Source organism: Dromiciops gliroides, chromosome 2, assembly GCF_019393635.1.
Source record: "Dromiciops gliroides isolate mDroGli1 chromosome 2, mDroGli1.pri, whole genome shotgun sequence".
Classification (NCBI taxonomy): Eukaryota; Metazoa; Chordata; class Mammalia; order Microbiotheria; family Microbiotheriidae; genus Dromiciops; species Dromiciops gliroides.
Genome location: NC_057862.1, coordinates 593,012,873 through 593,034,591, shown reverse-complemented (window position 1 = coordinate 593,034,591; position 21,719 = coordinate 593,012,873). Strand labels below are relative to the sequence as shown.

Below are 21,719 nucleotides of genomic sequence, written 5' to 3'. Positions count from 1 at the left end.
TCTAACCCCGCCCCCCCCCCATGTGAAATTCCCAGCTAATGCCAAATACTTTAAAAGTACTGAGATAAGGAAACTTACCTTGACAGGTTCTACTCCCAATAACTTGGTATCCCTCAGGGCACACACAGGAGAATTTTCCGGGTTCATTGACACATTGATATTGACAAAGGTAGCTTGAAGTTCTACATTCATCAATGTCTATAGAAGAGAACAAGAGCTAATTCCATTCAACAAATTCACTGCAATCAATCAAAGCACCTACTATGTGCCAGGAACTATGTTAGATTCTGGGGATATAAATAAAAAAATGAAATAATTCCTCCTTTCAAGAGCTTACATTCTAATGTGAAAGCCGAGTTCCCTGTCACTTGAATGTGTTCAGAGACAACTTGTTGGAAATGTAAAAGAGATTCATATATCATATGGAAAATAATAGTAAGTTAAACATTTATATACACTTAACTATGTATCAGACATTATGCCAAGTGCTTTACAGTTATTGTTTCATTAGATCCTTATAACAACTCTGGGATGTAAGTACTATTATTATTACCATTTTACAATTGAGAAAACTGAGGGAAACAGGTTATATGACTTGCCCAGGGTCACATGGTTAATAAATGTCTGAGGCTGGATTTGAATTCAAATCTTCCTGACCCTAGGCTCAGCACTCTTATCTAGTTTAGTATCTAGCTTCACCTAGATGTTCTCTGAAGTCCATGCCAGCTCTAAAATTATATGATTGTATTTTTTTTTTAATCATGTATAATAAGGGGGCAAGTAGGTGGTACAGTGGATAAAGCACTGGCCCTGGATTCAGGAGGACCTGAGTTCAAATCTGATCTCAGACACTTGACACTTACTAGCTGTATGACCCTGGGCAAGTCACTTATCCCTCACTGTCCCACAAAAAACCCAAACAAACAAAAATTATGTATAATAAAAATACAATTGTAATATTTATGAAGTACCTGATGTATGCAGGACACTGTGTTCCTCATTGGAGAAGAAACAAAACTTAAATAAGATATACTCACTGCTCTTATGTAGCTTATAGTCTAGTAGTGGAATAAGACAAAGTCTAGAAACTTATACTGGGTGCTAATTTCATTTTATATATATATATATATATATATATACATACATATATATATCTCAAGATGAGAAATAGAATAAAACAAAAACATAAATCTTTAAGCCACTGAAATGGAATTACAATATGAGAAACAAAAGCAAGTTTTAGCAAAAGCTAACAATATTAGCTGTTTTTCAGAGCACAAAGTACTCTTGGGTGGTGGGAGAGTTTCTATTCCACACTGAATGAACTGGTAAATAAATTATAACTATTTCCCTTGTTGTTGAGTAAGCAGTTAAAGCATATTTTAAACAATTTAACTCAGAAATTAGGTGAATTTGCCATAAAGATGATCTGAGAATTGAATAAAAAAGTCCCAGCCCTGGCAGGGTGGGAAGGCCTGGCAGGCTTTGGGAAATGGCATGCTCGGGCCTGGAGGCAAGGAGTGCTTTGCATTTCTGTGTGATGATGTCCTTCTCATTTGCTCAGAAGGGGCAATGGCAAGTTCCAGGGAGCAACTCTCATTGAGTCTGAAGTACAGTAGTCATGATGTGGGGCTTGCAGGGTGGGGTATGACCCTCATGGCCCCAAGTGAAACTTGGAGGATCCTTTGGGTGGAAAGGGAAATGAAATGTGGATGATATCACCCTCAGGAAAATCTCATGCCTTTTGAATTATACTTGTGGGACTTTGCACATGTATGCTCTTCAAGGGACGAACTACTTTCCCTTCTCCTATCAACTAAAAAACAAAGAAACAAGACTCAGCTCGGTACCTCTGTGACTCTGGATTATTTAATATTCTATCTTTGGAAACAGGAGATCACCTAGTCCTACCTCTTCCTTTAACAAATGAGGAAACCGAGGCATAAGGCAGTTAAGTCACAAGGAAAATGAAACGTATGTTGGATTTGGAGTGCTAAGATGCAAGTTTGAATCCTTCCGCTCATTTCCTGTGTGACCTGGGACAAATTGCTTTACTTCTCTGGACCTCAGTTTTCTTATCTGAAAAATGGACTGGATGATATCTAAGGTCACGTTTGCTTCTAAGACTATGACACAGGTAGTAAGTAGTAGAATTGGGACCAGAACCTTCCGAATCCAGTGTTCACTTTCATTTTATAGATGTGGAAACTGACGTCCTAGAGTTGCAGTGATTTGATCATGGTCACATCACTGAACAAATGGTGGCAGGAATGGAATCATCTTGAATCTCTACTGAAAGCTCAGATGCCTATATCACATTCTTCTCTGATGAAAGTTAAATAGCCTGTTACCCATCATAGAGGCATATTTATTTTGGTTTCTTCCATTTCCCATTGATAACTCATCCTCCGAATCTACTTTTATTTGTTGTTGTTCAGTCATTTTCAGTTGTACCTGACTCTTCATGACTCCATTTGGGGTTTTCTTGGCAAAGATATTGGAGTGGTTTGCCATTTCTTTCTCCACCTCATTTTATAGATGAGGAAACTGAGGCAAACAAATTTAAGTGACTTGTCCAGGGTCACACAGTTAGGAAGTATCTGAGGGCAGATTTGAACTCTGGAAGATGAGTCTTCCTGACAACAGGCCTGATTCTCTAGGCACTGTACCACCTAGCTGCACCACTTTTATAGTTATATTTTATGAATTGGAACTCAAAGTTGAATTTCTTTGAATAGAAATTAATTTCACAAAAGGTAGAAGACTCCTCTCCACCCTGCACCAGCCCTAGACTAGTACTATTCACACTAGACTTGATTTGAGAAATGACTCACCTTCACAGTTGAGTCTGTCACTGCTTAACTCATATCCCTGGTTACACTGACAGATGAATGAACCAAGGATATTGTAGCATTGCTGAGCACACTGATTGCTGGCATCGCATTCATTGATATCTGAAAGGACAGGTTTTGTATCTTTAAACATATTTTCTTTCTTTGTACCATCAGCTGATGACAAGTGGTTGATTTCCCTAGCTGAATCCTTTGCCCTGCAGAAGCTCATTGGAGAACATCAATTTAGATTTCATAGCTGCTGGAACAATTTTAGATCGGGGTTTGACATTCCTTTTTAGAAACACTGGAATCATTTTTTCGAGGCATGATAGCTATTCTAACGTGTGATGAACCTTTCCAAAAACAATTTAGTGCCGCTATTAAACTGTACATTCCGGCATCTTTCTTTTTTTCAGGTACAAAATGCCAAGTCTATAAATAATTGATATAAGAAACACACACTGATATGGTCTCTCAGCATGCTGTGGTGAAGATTTATCTGTGCTATTTATTACTTTTTAAATAGGTTCTGTTAAATTCCATTACAATTATAACATGGGCCTTTGAGACCCATACGGAGTTTTGCAATGCTCTGAGGCACTGAAAATATTGTGAAAAGGCATTTTTCCCGTGCTAGATTCTTTCCATGTCATGCCAATCTTAAAATTGTGTGCCGTGACAGTGCATTCTAAAAAGAGAGAAGCAGCATGTGAGAATTGGAGGTGCCGTCAGTGGAAAGTTTATGTACATGAACTTGCAATAACCCCCAGTCCCTTTGGCACCTCCGACCCTTATTTCACACGCTATTGACTAATTGGTGTGTGTACATCAACTGCTCTGTAGTTTTTTTTAAATGCATACACAGAGGAAAAATAAAACTAAGAGTAGAAAATTTTCCATTCACATCTTGATATGTTTTGGAAAACAGATTGGTTATTGTCTTTTTCAGTTTGGGGATTGCTTAAGGGATCCTGATGAAAACCAGTTCACAAAAAAACACCAAACTGGAAATAACCATGCTGTGGTGGGAGATCTGTTTATTCTGGAGACCTAAAATAAGCTAAGGGGGCTGTCCTTTCCTGAGGAGACTTACCTACACAGGTGTAGTTGTTTGCTGCCAACTGAAATCCGGCACTGCACTGGCAATAAAAGGATCCTGGTGTGTTCACACATCTTTGCTGGCAGTAAGGAGGGATGCTGCATTCATCTATATCTGTGATATTACCAAACAAAAAGATTGTTACTTATTCATATTCCCCAGTGGTTTGTTTTTATGCCCCTAGTGTGGGGGCATTCACATTAAAAGTGTGAATACAAATAAATCTCATGAAGAAGTAAAAATGAAAAAAAAAACAACTTTTTTTTTTCTTGCACCTGGTACTCTGGGGTATAGTTAACATTATCTTGAATACTGTTTGGTCTAAATTTCACCGTGATGTTAGGAAGGTGGGAGGATGGCTTTTCCTTCATTCATCACAAGCTTCTAAGAAGAGTGATAAGTTATTTATGCATATCAGTTATTAACAATATTGTGTGTACATAAAACTTAAAGATAATACAATGATTACTTTCAAATATTAGTATTCCATTTAGGAGGTTATATCTCTAGAATATCTAAAACATGAGTAAGATAAACCAGAATTCAAATTTCAGGGTGATATATTGGAAAAGATCCAGGTTCAATAGCCCAGAAACTTAAGTTTAGGTCCATCACTGAATTTTTATCAAGTTACTTAGCCTTTCAGTACCTCAGTTTCTTATTCTGTAAAATGGAGCTGATAAAACCACACTTTAGAAAAGTTGCACTATTCACTTTCCCTCCTGTGTCAAAGAAGAGTCATTTTTCCTCTTAGCTAATGCGATACCTTGATCTCTCACCATCTTTTCAGGACTTTGGGCCAGAAGTCCTCTCTCTCACACCCTGTTCAAACTAGCTTCCTTCCTATCTATCCATCTACAAACATATTTAGATCTTCCTAATTCTAAAAAAAAAATTCCTTCCTTTGACCTTTATATACTACCCAGCTATCACCCTATTTCCTCTTCCATAGCTAAAATCCTATTTAAGTGGCCTAATTTGCTATCTTCTTCTGGCTTTCACTCCCACTCATCCACTAAAATTACCTTTCAAGGTGACATAATGGAGAGAGTATTGAACTTGGACTCAGGAAGACTTGGGTTCAAATCCTCCTTCAGACATTTATTAGCTCTGTGGTTCTAAGAAAGTCACATAAAAGCTCTATCAGCTTCAGTTCCTCCATTGGTAAAATGGGGATAATCACAGCACCTACCTTCAAAGGTTTTTCCGGGGATCAAATGAGATAATATATAAATTGTTTTGCAAACTTTAAAGTACTGCATAAATACTATATTTATTATTATTACAGGTTACCAATAATAATAACCAAATCTAATGGCCTTTTGAAAAGTCCTCATCCCCTTTGACTTCAGTAGCATCTAACTTTCCTTAACCTCCCCCTGCCCCCCCAAACTCTAGATACAGTCTAGATACTTTCTCCTCTTTGGCTTCTGAGACACCAGACTTCTCTGGTACTCCTATCTCTTTCCTTGTCTCTTTAGCTGTATCCTCTTCCTCATCTTGACCTTTTTAGATAGGCATTCTTCAAGTTCTCTTCCTAGACTTTCTTTTTATAATTTCTCATTTACTTCCCTGGCTTTCACCCATCACTTTTATGTAAATGACTGAAATAATGGACCTTCAGACAAGATCTGTTTACTGAGCTCCAGAGTTGCTCTTTTGTTTAGCCTTCAAGATCACCCACAATCTGATGCTACCCTCTATTTCTTCTCTCTTATAATTCCTCTCCCTGTATTATATGCTTCAGCCAAACTGCTCTACTGCCTTTTACCATATACATTTTAAAGGCTCTTAGCTTTGAAAATGCTATTCCCCACATCTGAAACCCCTTTAAATTCTATCCATCATTTAAAAGTCTAACTAAGAACCCAGGACCCCAACACCAGGCCTGCTGATTCCAAATGCAGTATACTTTCCATTCTACCATGATGGTTCCCAACTATCATTTTATCTTTTAGACATTCAGTTGTGCATCATATGGTCTTATTACACTGGCGATTACTCAGTGGTAGGGATGGTGTCTTCTCTAAACATTCTATCTACTTCAGATCCTAAGCATGGTGCTCTGGATTTGATTTTCTAATATATGCTTACACTAAAGCAATACAGAGAAAGGCTAAGATTTCCAGTAAAACATCTAATTAATTTGGAATTGTGTTATATACAATTCACATATGTATTTAATACTACTTACTATGTGGTAGGGCTACCTGATGGTAAAAGAGATCCTTTATTCTGAGATCCTTTAAATAACTAATCTTCAAGATGAACTTGAATGATCTGAATGGAAACCTCTGAAACAAGCTTGTAAAATTTCTGAATTCCATCCTATTGTAATAGCATTATAGGAAGGCTCTAGTGTGAACATTGAACTTTCACAGTTGTTATTTGTGGTCAAGTTGTGTTTGTGCCTTGTTATTCCATGTGTTCTTGTGCATTTTTAATGGATGTTAGTTGTCAGTCAATAAGCACTTATTAAACACTGACTATGGCCCAAACGCTGCTAAGTGCTATGGCTACAAATAACTACAGTCCCTGCTTTCAAGTAGCTTACAGTCTCTATTTGCTCTCTTGTCAATATTTGTTCTGTCTTTGAGAAGATTGTATGCTCTCAAAAAGACTCTGAACGTGATTTTCTTTCTGTCTCTCTTCAGTAATAATGACCCCGCTATGTTCTTTCTGTTCAATAAACTGTTGTTACTTGACAAAGAAAGAGGTGAGCAAAAGTTGAGTCCCTGCTGATTTTTCAGGCTGTCTTTTTCTAACCGTAAGGTTTAGTCAGCAAAGTCAAAGGTTAGAGTCCAAATAATGGCCAGGCACTTTCCCTAGCACTCAGGTCCAGGCTGGCAGCAGGAAAATAGCTAACATTTGTCAAGTACTTAGCACAGTATATAGTTAGGTGTTTTATAATAAAGGCTTGAGCTCTTCTCTTTCCTTTTCCTCCACCATTAGTGGTCATCTTTGATGAATATGGATATGGTTTATCATAAGAACCTATATGCTTAAAAATGAAACGTCAACTGGAACCAGCATGCTTTATCCCACTAGAGTACTTACCAACACACTGATCTCCTCGCTTCTGATAACCAGGGCGACATTGACAGCTGAAAGATCCTCTTAAATTGATACAGACTTGGTCTGCCCTACAGTTATGAGTCCCTGTCGTGCATTCGTCGATGTCTATGACAAACAAATAGACATAAAGAAGTAGTTTTAGCCAGTTGTGAAAGATATTGCTGTTTCTATCTCTTTGTCTCGAGATTTTCTGGTTCCATTTTATTCAGAAGACATTGCTACTAGAAGTACTGTATAAAGAGCTCCACCACTTTGGCTTGATCTTCTCTAAAGGACTTAAGGGAGGCAGGGATAATAAGTAATGAACAAACAGCATGAGAATACTTGGAGGGACTACAATATGTACCAATGAAAGGCATATACACAAGGATGAAATCAAACCATCACTATATAACCTGTAAGTAGCCCTCTTAATCAAGTTCTACTGAACTCTATCAATATTCAAATTTTAATCTTACATTTTTATCAGTTTCCTGACCTACAAATACCATTGTCATTTTTGCCAACTTTGTAATATGAATATAAATAGAACCAGTGCAAATTTCAAAATGAATTGAAATACATTTGACTATATCCTAGTGGGGTATAACAGAATACTATAACTTAAAATTTAATTTCTCAAAGCTCCCAAAGTTATTTTAACAGAATAACTTAAAATGTCAGATTATATATTCCCCCTTCCCTTTATAATATGCATACATGTGTAGAAATATCATATTAGGCTTGTTACAAGAGAAAAGGTCAGAAGTTGGGTTTTTTTTTTTAACTTTAGACCTAACACATGATGCAGTTACTTGGAAGAATTTTAACTTGGGCTTAAATAATTTTTGTGTGTATTTCTGGGAGTGTATATACATGTATATACAGATGTACAATATAATATATATCCTAATATATACAATATTAATAATTTATAAAATTTAATTTAATTTTCCTTTTCTGTATCCTAGAATCATTACTTTGAGTGATCCTTATTGTAAAGTTGTAAATGAAAGGATTATGCAATCTTTCAGCAACTGGAGATGGTAAATTGCATTAACAAATTCCTCAAAACTTGTGATTTCTAGTTGACAAATTTTTTAGCTGAACTGGCTGTTTATACAAGCAATAGGGATTTTAGAACATCACAGTGGCAGACCCTGGGTGGTGCTTTGGAAAAAATGATGGAATCTTTTATGTACTAAATGAAAACGATTTTGACCATGAGATTCAGGAGAAAATAGACCACTGACAATGTCAATTTAATTCTCAATGCTTGCCTCCCCCCAAACACATAAAAAGTATACAGACATTTTAAGAATACATTCCCAAATCTGGCAGGTTGAATTACAGTTCAGGCTTTGCTGTAGACTTGTCTTTTACATGTCTATATGGATTACTAAAGCATAAATATCTTCCTGAGTTGCCCTATTCTGCCAGTGGAGCAGTTTGGGTTCAGGCAGAGGGTAGGATTTTCAGACATCGGTTCAAACTGACTGGACATTGAAATGATATGACAGGTTCTTTCCCTGAGGAAGAGGGAGGGGCAGGTGCTAATAGACAAGTGCAGACATCCACCTGTTTCCTATCAACTCTTAAAAGATTAACTTTTAACCTTGTGTTGGGCTTATGAAAATGCCCTGTCAGATTCTTAATTTAATCAAAATTACACTGCTAGATAAATATACTTGACAGACAGATATACACTAACATGACACCTGTGGACACGTACTGACATATTTTTCTAAATGTATTGTAAAATTCCTTGGTTGTTCAACAGTCTCCAGAGAGGCAGTAATTACCAGCTATTTTCTTTCTATGGATTGTGCCAGAGGTAGAGCCTACCTCCCCATGGAAATCTGTGCAATCTTTATGCCTTCTATTATATTCTCGTTTGCAGCTGATGAAAACATTCCTGTAGGGAATGCTTTATGACTCTCTCATGCAAAATGACTGCAGGATTCCTATTGTTTTAGGTCAAGAAACTTTGCCAGGACTTCCAGTGATAACTGCCCTTAGAGATACAGAAATGTTAGATTCAGATATGGCAAGGTTCCCCATTTAGCAAGTGCTGGCTGTCAATTATGGATTTGTGTTTGTATTGCTCCATTTTCTAAGGAAACCTCATAAATGACTGATACTTTTCCAAGACTTTTCTATTCATAACGTCTCCACCCCATTCACATTTCTTTTTTATAGTTTGGGACTCCCCTATATTTCCCTTTATTTTGTATTCCAAAATCTCTGATAAAATTGATCGAGATTTTGAGTTTTTTTGTGAGTTAAGGTTAGAATTAATTAGATTTCATAAATAAAATCTGTGCTGCCCAAACCTTTTACTTCTGAAAACCATGTCCATTTCTCTCTAGGGAAGTATATTCAATAGGCAAGGATTTCATATTAGATAAACACTACTAGTGTTACCTGAACTCACTTAGAATTCAACAAAGCATATGCCTCAACTCACTCCCCCCCCCCCATTGCTGTAATAAATCAAGAATATGAGGTCCTTGAAGGTGGTGTTTCATTTTATTTTTGCATGTTCAGTGTAGTGATATTCAGGCATCTGTCAACCTCTGTGGTCAGTATTTTATGTTGTATAGATAGCAATGTCAGAGAAGTTACTCCAGGGTTGAGGAAGCAGCTTATAAGCAACAAGATCTTGCTTTCAGCAAATACACTAATTACCCAGAAAGATCAAGACAAAACAGAATACATTATGCATCAAGGATAAATTGTTAAGAGATCCTCTGTCACTATAAAAGAAAGATGTATGGAATAGAGCAGTAATGTCAAATTTAAAAAGAAATGAGGGCCACTAAACTGTAAACTATATAAGGATCCCTGAGGGGTCAAATATTTATTTAGAAACCATACACATTCATATATTTCTTTCTTTCTTTCTTTTTGTTTTTTTGTGGGGCAATGAAGGTTAAGTGACTTGTCCAGGGTCACACAGCTAGTAGGTGTCAAATGTCTGAGGCTGGATTTGAACTCAGGTACCCCTGAATCCAGGGCCGGTGCTTTATCCACTGTGCCACCTAGCTGCCCCATATATTTCTTTCTTTTGTCGTTAATACATCAACACATTAAAATCAGATAAGCCCTATGTTTTGGTCTGGCTCAGGCCACATTAGGGAGTTTTGTGAGCTGCATGCAGCCCATGGACAAGTGACACCTCTGTGATATAATAGTATTGTTCCTGTAACATTTCTAAACACTTATTAAGCACCATGGGTATGAGATGTAAGGGGCATCAATGAATCATTAATTCTGTCAAATCTTCTACTCATTCTTGCCTTGCTCTTGCTGTTTTCCCCAGACCCAAATGAACTTCCTAATTTTCACAGCTTATTGAAATATTTATCTGTTGTATTGGGTGTATCCCCTAACTCACAGGATAGGTTCTTCGAAGAATAGTTATCCTCTATTCAAGGTACTCTATTGGTCTATATTCCTAAAGCTAAGCTCATGAGCCCTCACCAGTGTGTTTACCCTTAATAGTCAGAGGACACAATGAGTTCAAAGCAAAGGTATTTACTGAAAAAGCAGAGAAAGAAAAGCAGAAACAAAACATCTCTTCCATTAACCTGGGGTGCCTTCTCCCACAAATACACTCAGGATGATTACAGAGAATAGATACATATAAAGGTTATATTAAGGAGTAGAAAGGTACATGTGTGGCCAGTGTGCACCCGAGGAGAGGCAACTCCTATCTCACGCTATAGGAACTCTAATGTCTTTACACTGCTTCTTGCTGACCTTGGTTTCTAATCTCCTGTAGCTGCTGCTCTATCGGTTGCTGCCAGACGTTGCTATACTAGACACTGCAGGATGTTTACCTTGTTGGATGCTGCTTGGCTATGGTTTCCGCTGCTTCCAACATAAGGTTAAGTTGAAGTTTTTGGGTAGCTTGCTGTGATGCTCTTTTAGAAAGAGCAAGAACTTTCAGTTGGCTTTGTGTGATAGTCAGGACACTTCACTGGACCCTGTGGATTGCTGTCTTCTGAGGAGCAGATACAGTGCCCAAATTTAGGAATTCTTGAACTTGGAGTTACCCATGAAATAACTCTCAAAGTTGGTACTATCTTGGAGGTAGCATGGTACAGAGCTTGGAGTGCTACATTTGGAGTCAGGGATGCTCAAATTAAAGTCCTACCTTAGACACTTTTGACCTGTGTGCTTTTTGGAAAGTCACTTCAGCTTTTGCAGTTTCCTCATCTGGAAAATGAGAGACCTTGACTCAATGTTCTCTAAGGTCTCTGCCATCTCTAAATAGATGTGATCTTATGATCATGGGATTAATCATAAATTTTGAGGAGATACTGAGTAAAAAGTATAATCAGAAGTGGGTAGGATTGATCATGGAAGGTTTTTTGAGGAGTTAAATTTTGGTTTGGTTTGTTATAGAAGAGTAGGGGGCAGCTAGGTGGCACAGTAGATAAAGCACTGGCCTTGGATTCAGGAGGACCTGAGTTCAAATCCAGCCTCAGACACTTGATACTTACTAGCTGTGTGACCCTGGGCAAGTCACTTAACCCTCATTGCCCCACCCCCCAAAAATTTTTTTTAAAAAAGAGCAGGGAGGAGATGCCTAGGCAGAGAGAATGGTGCACACAGAACAGAGAGCTTAGAACGAATACGTTTTCTGTGGAGAATGGTAATTAGGTTGAACTGGCTGAAACAAACAGCCCATGTAAAGAAGAAATGAGGCCAGGTTGTAGAAGGCTTTGGAAAGCCAAGTTAAGGGATATGGCTTGGATATACAGTAAGATAGTACAGAGGCTAATATCAGCTACAAAACACTAAAAATAATGCAACTTCCTAATGTTATAAAACATGACAAGCCACATTTTCTTACTCTAATACCTGAAATACAGCTAATGGTGATAGTTGGCGATTTCCTCATTTTCCAAAAATGTGGCCACCTCCTCTCTTTCCTTAGTGATTAATATAATAATAACAACAACAACACTGCAGTGTCCCTATTTTTTTGTTGTTTTTTGTTTGTTTGTTTTTTGGTGAGGCAATTTGGGTTAAGTGACTTCCCCAGGGTCACACAGCTAGTAATTGTTAAGTGTCTGAGGCCAGATTTGAACTCAGGTCCTCCTGAATCCAGGGCCAGTGCTCTATCCACTGCGCCACTTAGCTGCCCTACGGTGGACCTATTGCTGACCTTGGCAAACAATGTTCAGTTCAGACATCAGTTGCTTCAAATAAACCTGTTGGACCTAGGTTTTGTTTCCTCTTTCAGACTCTTTGAAACACTGATCCTTGTACCTTTCCTCTGGTGATTATTTCCTATTTATCCTCTATGTATATGGCTTGTTAAATAGCTTGTTTGTATGCTTATTTGCATATTGTCACCTCCCCCCCAAGTGAACTCCTCGAGAGCAAGGGCTATCTTTTGTCTTTCTTTGTGTCCCCAGTGCTTAGCACAGTGCCTAGCACATAGTAGGTGCTTGATAAATGCTAATGTTTCATGTCTTGGTTTCTCTCAGAGCTTAACGGGGATGACTGTATCCCCATTTCACCGATGTCCATTCAGTCCTTGCTTAGTTTCTCATTTTCTAAACCATGAGTTTGGCAATTTCTCCTCATTCTGTGACTCATATTTCCCAAACCCCTGACTCATGCTGCTTGCTCTCTGTCTTATGCAACATTTTAATCTCTGCAATGTTCTTTCCACAACTTGATAACTTTGCACTGCACATGGGCATTTCAGTGAGTTCTCACCAGTGCAAGAATTAACCTCACTCAAAACATTTCTGTAAAGCTCCCCCCAGGGCCTTTTTTTGATTTATGAAGATCCTTGGTGTTGGATCTGTATTAAAACGGAATAATTCATGATCATTTTTTTTTTTGAGAGATTATAGAACAAAGGTAAAAGTAGTCCTGGGAAGCAGGGGACTTGAATTCTTTCTGGCTTGGCTTCTCATCATGTAGCCTTTGGCAGGGATTCCAGTATTCCCCCCCACCCCCATCTATAAAGTGGACATAATGTCTACCCCAGCCCCTTTCATAATGGTCATGGAAAGATTAAAAAACATCACTTTCCTATAGAACAAAGACCATATCTTTGGCATATGCTGAGTGGGGTTATAGTACCTGGAACAATGTTGATGGTTACAATTTTTATTTAATGAAGATTAAAAAAAAAATCCCGGCAGGGAGAATGCCAGGTGTTTCTTGATTTCTATGTATTTAAAAAGTTCAGTTTGCTCTTACTTTCCAACTGGGGCCCTTTCACATTGGGAGCACATGAGAGAAAATGGCAGGAAGGACTGATATTTGATATAAATAACCATCTAACTGTCTACCAAGTATCAGACACAACACTTATAGTTATTCTTTCCTTAGAATGTTCTGGGATTTGGATCTACGCCAATCTGTCTGGGATGGTTTAGGCACAGTTCTCTCCTGGGGAGAGGGGACTGAATTAGTTTGACCTCTAGGGCAGTGGTGTCAAACTCAAATAGAAATGGAGGTCATGTTCTGTGTCAATAGAGGAAGTAGACAGACCGACAAACTCTCAGATGACTGGATATCAACAGTTCTTATTTTCTGATATTTATTTATTTATTTATTTTTAAAATTTTTTTTTTTTGTGGGGCAATGAGGGTTAAGTGACTTGCCCAAGGTCACACAGCTAGTAAGTGTCAAGTGTCTGAGACTGGATTTGAACTCAGGTCCTCCTGAATCCAAGGCCAGTGCTTTATCCACTGCGCCACCTAGCTGCCCCCCTGATATTTATTTTGAGTTTCTTAAGGATTGGGACTCTAGGTGCCACGGAGCTTTTCTGGTATCACCATACGTTACCTGGTATAGTGCCCTACACAAAGTAGATGCTACGTCAATATTGGTGAATAACTCAATGAATGATATTGTCTCATGCACAAAGAGCTCCCTTGATATGCAGTTTTCAGAAGATGAGTTTAGGGAACATCTAACTTTCTTGCCTTGATAAATCTTTCTTTCCTCACTTACATAAGCTCTGGCTTCATTATCTACCTATCCTTAAAAGTCTACTTCTTGCCTAACGCTGTTTTGAATTTGTTTGATTTGTTTTCACAGATGTGTTGGCTTATTTTCAAATATTCAAAATATTTCAACTTTTTATTTTCTAATTAAACACTCTCAGTTTAATCTGATTTTTGCAACAGCCATTTCGTTATCTCGATTCTTTAATATCCCTCTAAACAGTCATGCTCCTTAAATATAGTTAAATAAAACAAAAAGTTCTTTATAAAAGTGGCAGTTTATAAAAAAAGTGGCTCAGTAGATAGAGCACTGGGACTGGAGTAAGGAAAACTTAAGTTAAAATCTAGCCTGAGACAATTACTACTTGTGTTACTCTGGGCAAGTTACTGAACATATATGCCTCAGTTTCCTCAGCTGTAAAAATGCAGATAATAATAGCACCCACCTCCCAGGGTTGCTGTGTGGATCAAATGAGATAATATTTTTAAAGTACTTAGCATAGTGCTTGGCATGTAGTAAGAGCTTAATGCATACTTATTCTCTTTCCCCTATAGAAGAATCTTGGGTACAATACATCAGTAAACTTTTCTTCATGTTCTTTTATACTATTTTCATTGTTATGATTCTTTTAAAAAGTTGAATACTTTAAATAAACTTAAATATATAATTCCTTCTTGATGAAAGTTTGGTATCAAATCAATAATCCAAAAAACATTTAAGTGCCAATGTGCTAGGCACTGATAAAATAGAAAAGAAAGGGGGCAGCTAGGTGGTGCAGTAGATAAAGCAGTGGCCCTGGATTCCGGCCTCAGATGCTTGACACTTACTAGCTGTGTGACCCTGGGCAAGTCACTTAACCCTCATTGTCCAACAACAACAAAAAAAACAAACAAAAACCAAAAAACAGAAAAGAAATATTTCTAAAGAGCTTATTATTCAAATTCAAACTCCACACACCTTTTTAAGTTTGAATTCATTCAGTCTCATTATAGAGTAATAGTGCATCTAACTGGAATATAGCTGGAAACCACCAGGTAAACAAAAGAGTTCCTATGAAGCAAAAATAGAGATCAAATGATATATTCCAAGTACTTTACTCAAAGGGGAACCTATTAGGTCCTTACTTAGAGACTATTTACTATTTTTTTTTTTTACACATTTCTAATGAGTGTAGCAATCTGATTTGCAGGCCCTCAAAGTCTCAGAAATAGCAAATTTGACAGGGAAATAAAAGTTGCTGCAGGCATGCATTTAAGAAATAAGAGCTGACAGCAAGAGGAGAAAAAGACAAACTATAAAAAGAAGACACAATGGGGCAGCTAGGTGGCACAGTGGATAGAACACTGGCTCTGGAGTCAGGAGGACCTGAGTTTAAATCCAGCCTCAGACACTTAACACTTAATAGCTGTGTGAGCCTGGGCAAGTCACTTAACCCCAATTGCCTCACTAAAAAAAAAAAAAAAAAGAAGAAGACGACACAAGAATTTAAAATACATGTTATTCTGGGCTCGTTTACTGTAGGGACAAACAACCTTACATAACCAGAAGTCCTAAAAGGCAGTACTATATTACAGCCATATAATCACTGATGTTCATAATGATGACAATGAGTCATCAAGAAAAGGTTTAACTATGTTCAATACACTCTGTTTAAGAAAGCTTGGTTGAATGTAGTACATTTAAAAAATGCATTTACAGGGCAGCTAGATGGCGCAGTGGATAAAGCACTGGACCTGGATTCAGGAGGACCTGAGTTCAAATCCAGCTTCAGACACTTGACACTTACTAGCTGGGTGACCCTGGGCAAGTCACTTAACCCTCATTACCCTGCAAAAACCCAAAACCAAACAAACAAACAAAATGCATTTACAGAAAGGTGAAAACAAAATAATGTTTGGTACTTGACAGTGGTACAGTTTGAACTCTCTGGAAAACTCTACCATCTAGAATAACCCACTCCTTGAGCATTCCAGAGAAAATGTATTGCTTGTCTCATTTGCCCTATTTTTCCTTATGAGGGTTGTTACTTTGTAGTTCTTTGGTTCCTCCCTTGATCCTTTCTTTTATATTAGAATAACATTCAGAATGTTCCAAGTTTTCTGGGTTCCCTCCCCAATCCTCAGCCAATTATCAACGATTTCTGTCAAAGACTTTTTATTTTCCTTACTTCTTCCTTCACAATATTCGGATCAAATTAATCTGGGCCTTATGCCCAGTCCAAGTTAGCTTTTTCACCCTTTTGAAATAATCAGCTAGAACTTATCCATGCTGAACAGTCATGGGAGGGAAAGGGAATGTTAATATTAAGTAACAGAAGAAAACTATCTTACTGATGTCCAACAAAAGGTTAATGGTTCCAGTTGCTTATCAGTTCTGCAAAAGAGATGGTAAATAATTCATTGTGCCCTAAATTAAAAACAAAAATCTTCCCCAAATTCAACAAATAGCACTCCAAAGTCCTTTCAGTGTTCCTGTTTTAAACAATGGGACTTAAGTCTTTGCACAGACTGCCAAGTCAACTGTCCTGGATTTCATAACAGAATAATATGCTGTCATTCATATGTAAAAATGATGCTACTGCATGTGTTTTTAGTTGCTTTTTCCAGTAACCCTCTCTTGACTTATCTCCCCCATGACTAGCGGCACACATCTGTGAAATGGTCAGATGGGGGTTAGAGGTGTGGTCTATGGCTGTGGAAGAGAGAAAAGTTAACTGGCTCATGTGGAAATTGATTCCATGACTTATCAGTACCATTCATTAAACATGTGAGCCAATTAGCCAGAACCTTTCATGAGAGTGAGCAAAGAAACAGAGGCCCTAATTATCATTCTTTGATAGCCTGCACACTACCAAAGTGGATACTCCATGACACAACTTATAGGGATTAGAGCACTTTGTAAAGAAGGAAATTAACTTTAGGGGTATATCCTGGAATTTTAATAAATCATCTACTATATCTATGTAGAGCTTCCCTGTTTCTTTTCCATATCATTTAGTTTTTAAGGGGGAAGAGATGACCCCAGAAATGATAGATTTAAATTTGATACTTTGGAAGACAGTAGGACAAATAAACAATGTGCAAACACTTGGAGGAAACGAATGTTCAATGAAGCAAACATCATTGTTTTTGTAAAAATTAAACAGTGTCAGACCAAGTTAATCACTCCTGTTTTCATCACTGTACCAGATTCCAGAAGCTCTTGGCCAGACTATTAAATGGAGACATGCTACTAAGTTTACTTATAGAAAACAGAATTGACCTTGGTAATTTTTCTCTAAATCTCTTTTGGCTTCCCAATATCTTCGAGATCAGACTCAAATGTGTGGTTGTTGCTTTCTGAGCTTTCTACCATTCTCTTTGTATTTTCCTGATATTGCCAGCAGTAGAAAGAATATCAGTGACAATCTCTATTGTTGTCCTGCTTGGTTCCTTCCTTGTGGTTAGGTCAGCAGAGTGCCAACACTGGTAAGCTATACCGAGATGAAAAGGAAAACTTTGACCATGGGGCCAGATGGACTCTATGTTTGCTGTCCAAGGACCAGTCTAGCTAAATTCACAGATGTTTCTTGATAGGTTAGTTGCAATATTAGTGATTGATGTTTTTTGGTCATAGAAACTTTCAAATATTAGCTCCTCAAAGGGCCTGTTTTTGCTTTTTTTTTTTTTTTAAACAGGGCAATGGCAGTTAAGTGACTTGCCCAGGGTCACACAGCTACTAAGTGTCAAGTGTCTGAGGCCGCATTTGAACTCAGGTCCTCCTGAATCCAGGGCCGGTGCTTTATCCACTGCACCACCTAGCTTCCCTGTTTTTGCTCCCCCCCCCCACCCCGCTTTGTATCTCCAGAGTTTAACATAGTAACTGGCACCTAGAATCCACTTATTAAACTGTGTGTTGATTGATTGCAAACTGCATCACAGTAGAAGTATCCATACTGGTGAAATAACAGATTCTTGAAATGTTAAGGTGGAGAGAACACGTGTAAATGTGCTGATTCTGAGACTGCATGTGATTACCTGATACATTGAGGCAAAAGCAACAATAATGAACTATTAGTGTTTCTGAGTTAACTCTGTCTTTCTGCTTTGGCAATGTGCATGAATGAGTAGGAGGAAGGGATGAAGCTGGTTAAGATTCCTTGTTTCTTTATCTTCTGTGTATTGGTCCTGCTGTGATGCTCATTGGTTCAAGGAGGCAAGCATCAGGTTGTCTTGTGTGTATTCCTATGAACTGGTCTTGCTTGTTTACCCTCGTACATACAAGCTGCTTGGAGAGCATGGATAATTACCTTCTATTTGACATTTTCCTCTCAGGGAATTTTTTTCTTCTCCCTAAAGTTGTTCCTCTGCAGAAATGCTCTGGCTTGCACCCTCCATTTCAATTTCCTTTTCTTAACCTTGTGTAATTTCTCACTGTGCAACCTGAATTTCTGATGGTTTAAGTTAACTTGCTAGACAATGCATAGCTGGAAAAGACTTGATCTTCAATGATTACTTAGGGTCCTCCAGTCAGATGGATCCTAATCCTAACTTGGACACATGATTGTCTAGTGTATTTTTGATGACTTTCAATGAAGGAGAATCTGCAACTCTCCATATGCTTTTAGGCATTTCATATTTATTGGTTAAGATGTTAAAGGTAAACAATGATGATCTTGCGCCTGAGACTTTCATGCCATGAAGTCAAGTAGGAAATGACTCCTTGCTTTGGTTTCATAATGGGATTATGGGTATCATTTCTCTTAGGGTTTTCGATATAATCATATTTTTTTAGTTGTATGTTTTCAGTTGTATGATTTCATCCATCTGGGTATACCTTCTACCAATACAGATTGCAACCTTTCCCTTCCTCATTTTTTTTTTATGTTTTCCCATAAATCTCCCATGGAAAATCCATTTAAGGCCTTCCTTTTATTATGGTGTCCCAGGTCCATGGGAAGTGGTGGTGTGTGTGCGCGCAAATATGTATATCATTACCATATACCACAGTGATGCCATAAATGTATACTTTCTTTCTTTCTTTCTTTTTTTTTTTTTTTTAGTGAGGCAATTGGGGTTAAGTGACTTGCTCAGGGTCACACAGCTAGTAAGTGTTAAGTGTCTGAGGCCGGATTTGAACTTAGGTACTCCTGACTCCAGGGCCGGTACTCTATCCACTGCGCCACCTAGCCGCCCCAAATGTATACTTTCTTGAGTAGAGAAGTTCCATGAGAAAAATGATCATTTCGCCTGTACCTACTGTTCCCTGAGTGGTACATTCCCCCTGATGTATTCTGTGTTGAATTCTCTGTCCTGAACTCTTGCCATGAACTCCTTTAATATTGCCTACTCCCTTGGATTTATTTATCCTTTGATTTTTGGCTTGACCTGGCACAATATTCTGTTTATTCTCTCAGAACACAACTTGAATCAGTTTCTTTTTGGATATAAGGTCTCTTTCTTAGGCTCTTACCCAAATACACAAAAGAGCTGTGATCTCTCTGATTTTGTCTGTATGGAGAATTCAAGGTAGTAGGCAGTTTGCAGCCATCTCTAACCTTGTAAGTAAGTCCTAGGGAGATGCCTGGCATATACTGAGGTTAAAAGATTTGCTGAGGGTCACACAAAAGGCAGTGAGAAGCAGAATTTGAATGTAAGTCTTCCGGATGCTAAGCCTAGCACTCTACTCTTCCACATTGTCCCTATTGTTTGTCCACAATCATTGGTAGAAATGGGGTCTCAGTTCTCTAGAGTATGAAGTATCGCTTTAGCTCTAGGGCTGTCTACCTAGATCTCATTCTTGCTACGTGACTATCTAACATACTTTTTCAATATGATATCTCTGAGGCTACTTTTCACATGCAACCTGTTCTTGGTTACATGCTATAATTCCAACCACCAGGATTCTTTCCATTGCCCTTTAAGTTCTTGGTCATTTTAATTTTTGTGATGTTGCATTATTCTCAGACAGCATTGCAGCCCCCCTCCCACCTCTGACACATATCAGGCCACCACTTTGTGCCTAAATTTTCTCATATGCAAAATAGAGATTATGATATGTATACTATCTATCTTATAGGATTGTTGTGAGAAAAGTGCTTTGTAAAATGTAGAGGACTATTATTTCTATTACCTGAAGCCAGAGAACATTAATGTTAAAAGGAGTTTGGGACCATTAAAAGGCAAGGTTCTCCTTGTCTTACTAATCAATTTCAATTTTATGTTGATATCAGATACTAATGATTTTTTTTTTTTTAGTGAGGCAATTGGGGTTAAGTGACTTGCCCTGGGTCACACAGCTAGTTAAGTGTTAAGTGTCTGAAGCTGGATTTTGAACTCAGGTACTCCTGACTCCAGGGCTGGTGCTCTATCCACTGCGACATCTAGCTGCCCCTTCAGATACTAATAATTAATGCCATAGGCTCTCTTTGTATTTTACCATGTTAGGAAAAAAACCAAACCAAATGAACATCTATCAGATTTGTTAGCTTCTTGTGAAACAGCAGCATTGAAATAATTGTCTAAGTGTTTATATAAATAATACCTAAAAGAAAGATGGGAAAAAGGAAAAAACTATTTGTTTAATGAAAGCACTTAAGAAAGCTAAGTGTTTTGATTTCAAAATGTTTCTCAGGAAGAAGCCACATAAAAAAGTGCATTCTTCTGCTCTTTAATTATGCTTTAAACATTTTACCTGAAGCAAACCAGGAAGACTATCTTGAATTCTAAGATTCTAGAGTAAAATGAAATTTCAGGTTCCTACTTTTAAAATTCCATCACATTTAAATTGGGGAGCCAAGACAAATATGAATGATAAGGAGCTCCCTAATCAAAGGAGCAAAAAGTCTAGAAGTGACCCTTCTCTCTGAACTAGATAAATGACTAGTTTCTTCAGGATGGCTGACATTTAATTTTCTGTTCATTTGTACAAGTGTGTTGGGAATAGCTTTCTCTTTGAGAATTAACTTGCCAGGTATTGTGCTAGAGCACTGGGGATCCAAAAGGAAAAAAAAAAGGAAAAAGATACAATATTTACTCCTAAAGAAGCTATGGTGTTGCTAGATTGTCATTAAACTACAAAACAGCCTAATAATATTTGCTAAATTTAGAAAAAAATTATTAAAGGAAACAATGGGTAATGCAGCCAAATTAAATCAGCCCTCACAATGAATTTCTTAGCAGTAAGTAATGTAGATCTAAACATTTGTTCTGCTTTACTTTCCCTGAATTTAGTATATAGTTCTTAAAATACAGTATCAAGTCCTCCCATAGATTCTGTAATATTTTTTTCTACAAGAAAATGAATCAATTTAAACATCCAATCTCAAAGTTAGCTTTAAGTTATTTTTCTCTTACTAACTTAGTGGTTTATTTATGGAAACCTTTTAATGAAGACTTCTAGCTTCAGGCACAGATTTGGTTAACTTTGTTTATTGTGAAGCTGTCAGACTTGGCTTAAGAGGTCCCAATAAGTAATTTTTAATTGTGAAAACTCTTTTCACGATTTCAAGAGGTAGCTAAGCACTGTGGTTCTAATAGAATGGAATTATAAGTTTAAATGGATACTGCGAGTTTTCTTAAAACTATTTTCCTACACTTTTGATGTCAGTTTTTCCTACTACCCTAAGAAGAACATGTTGAAATATAAAAGTTATCTAAAAACAAAAGGTACTGATAATTAAAAAAAAAGAAAATGTACAACCAGCTACAAGGAATTCAGGATTTTTTTGCATTTAATAATTATTTAGTTGTGTGACCTTGTAATGCTTTAAC

General features: G+C 37.5%; 1 protein-coding gene across 4 annotated transcripts in view; it reads right to left on the bottom strand.

Annotated features, from left to right (window-relative positions):
- EFEMP1 (EGF containing fibulin extracellular matrix protein 1) overlaps positions 1-21,719 on the bottom strand; it is a 73,586-nt gene that overhangs the window by 11,561 nt on the left and 40,306 nt on the right. For all 4 annotated transcript variants that reach the window (XM_043988274.1, XM_043988277.1, XM_043988275.1 and 1 more), the window contains 4 exons: positions 6,991-7,113; positions 3,928-4,047; positions 2,835-2,954; positions 79-198 (listed from right to left, as the gene is read on the bottom strand). In XM_043988274.1, coding sequence (XP_043844209.1) covers positions 79-198; positions 2,835-2,954; positions 3,928-4,047; positions 6,991-7,113 — 483 coding nt within the window. The remainder of the gene's footprint in view (positions 1-78; positions 199-2,834; positions 2,955-3,927; positions 4,048-6,990; positions 7,114-21,719) is intronic.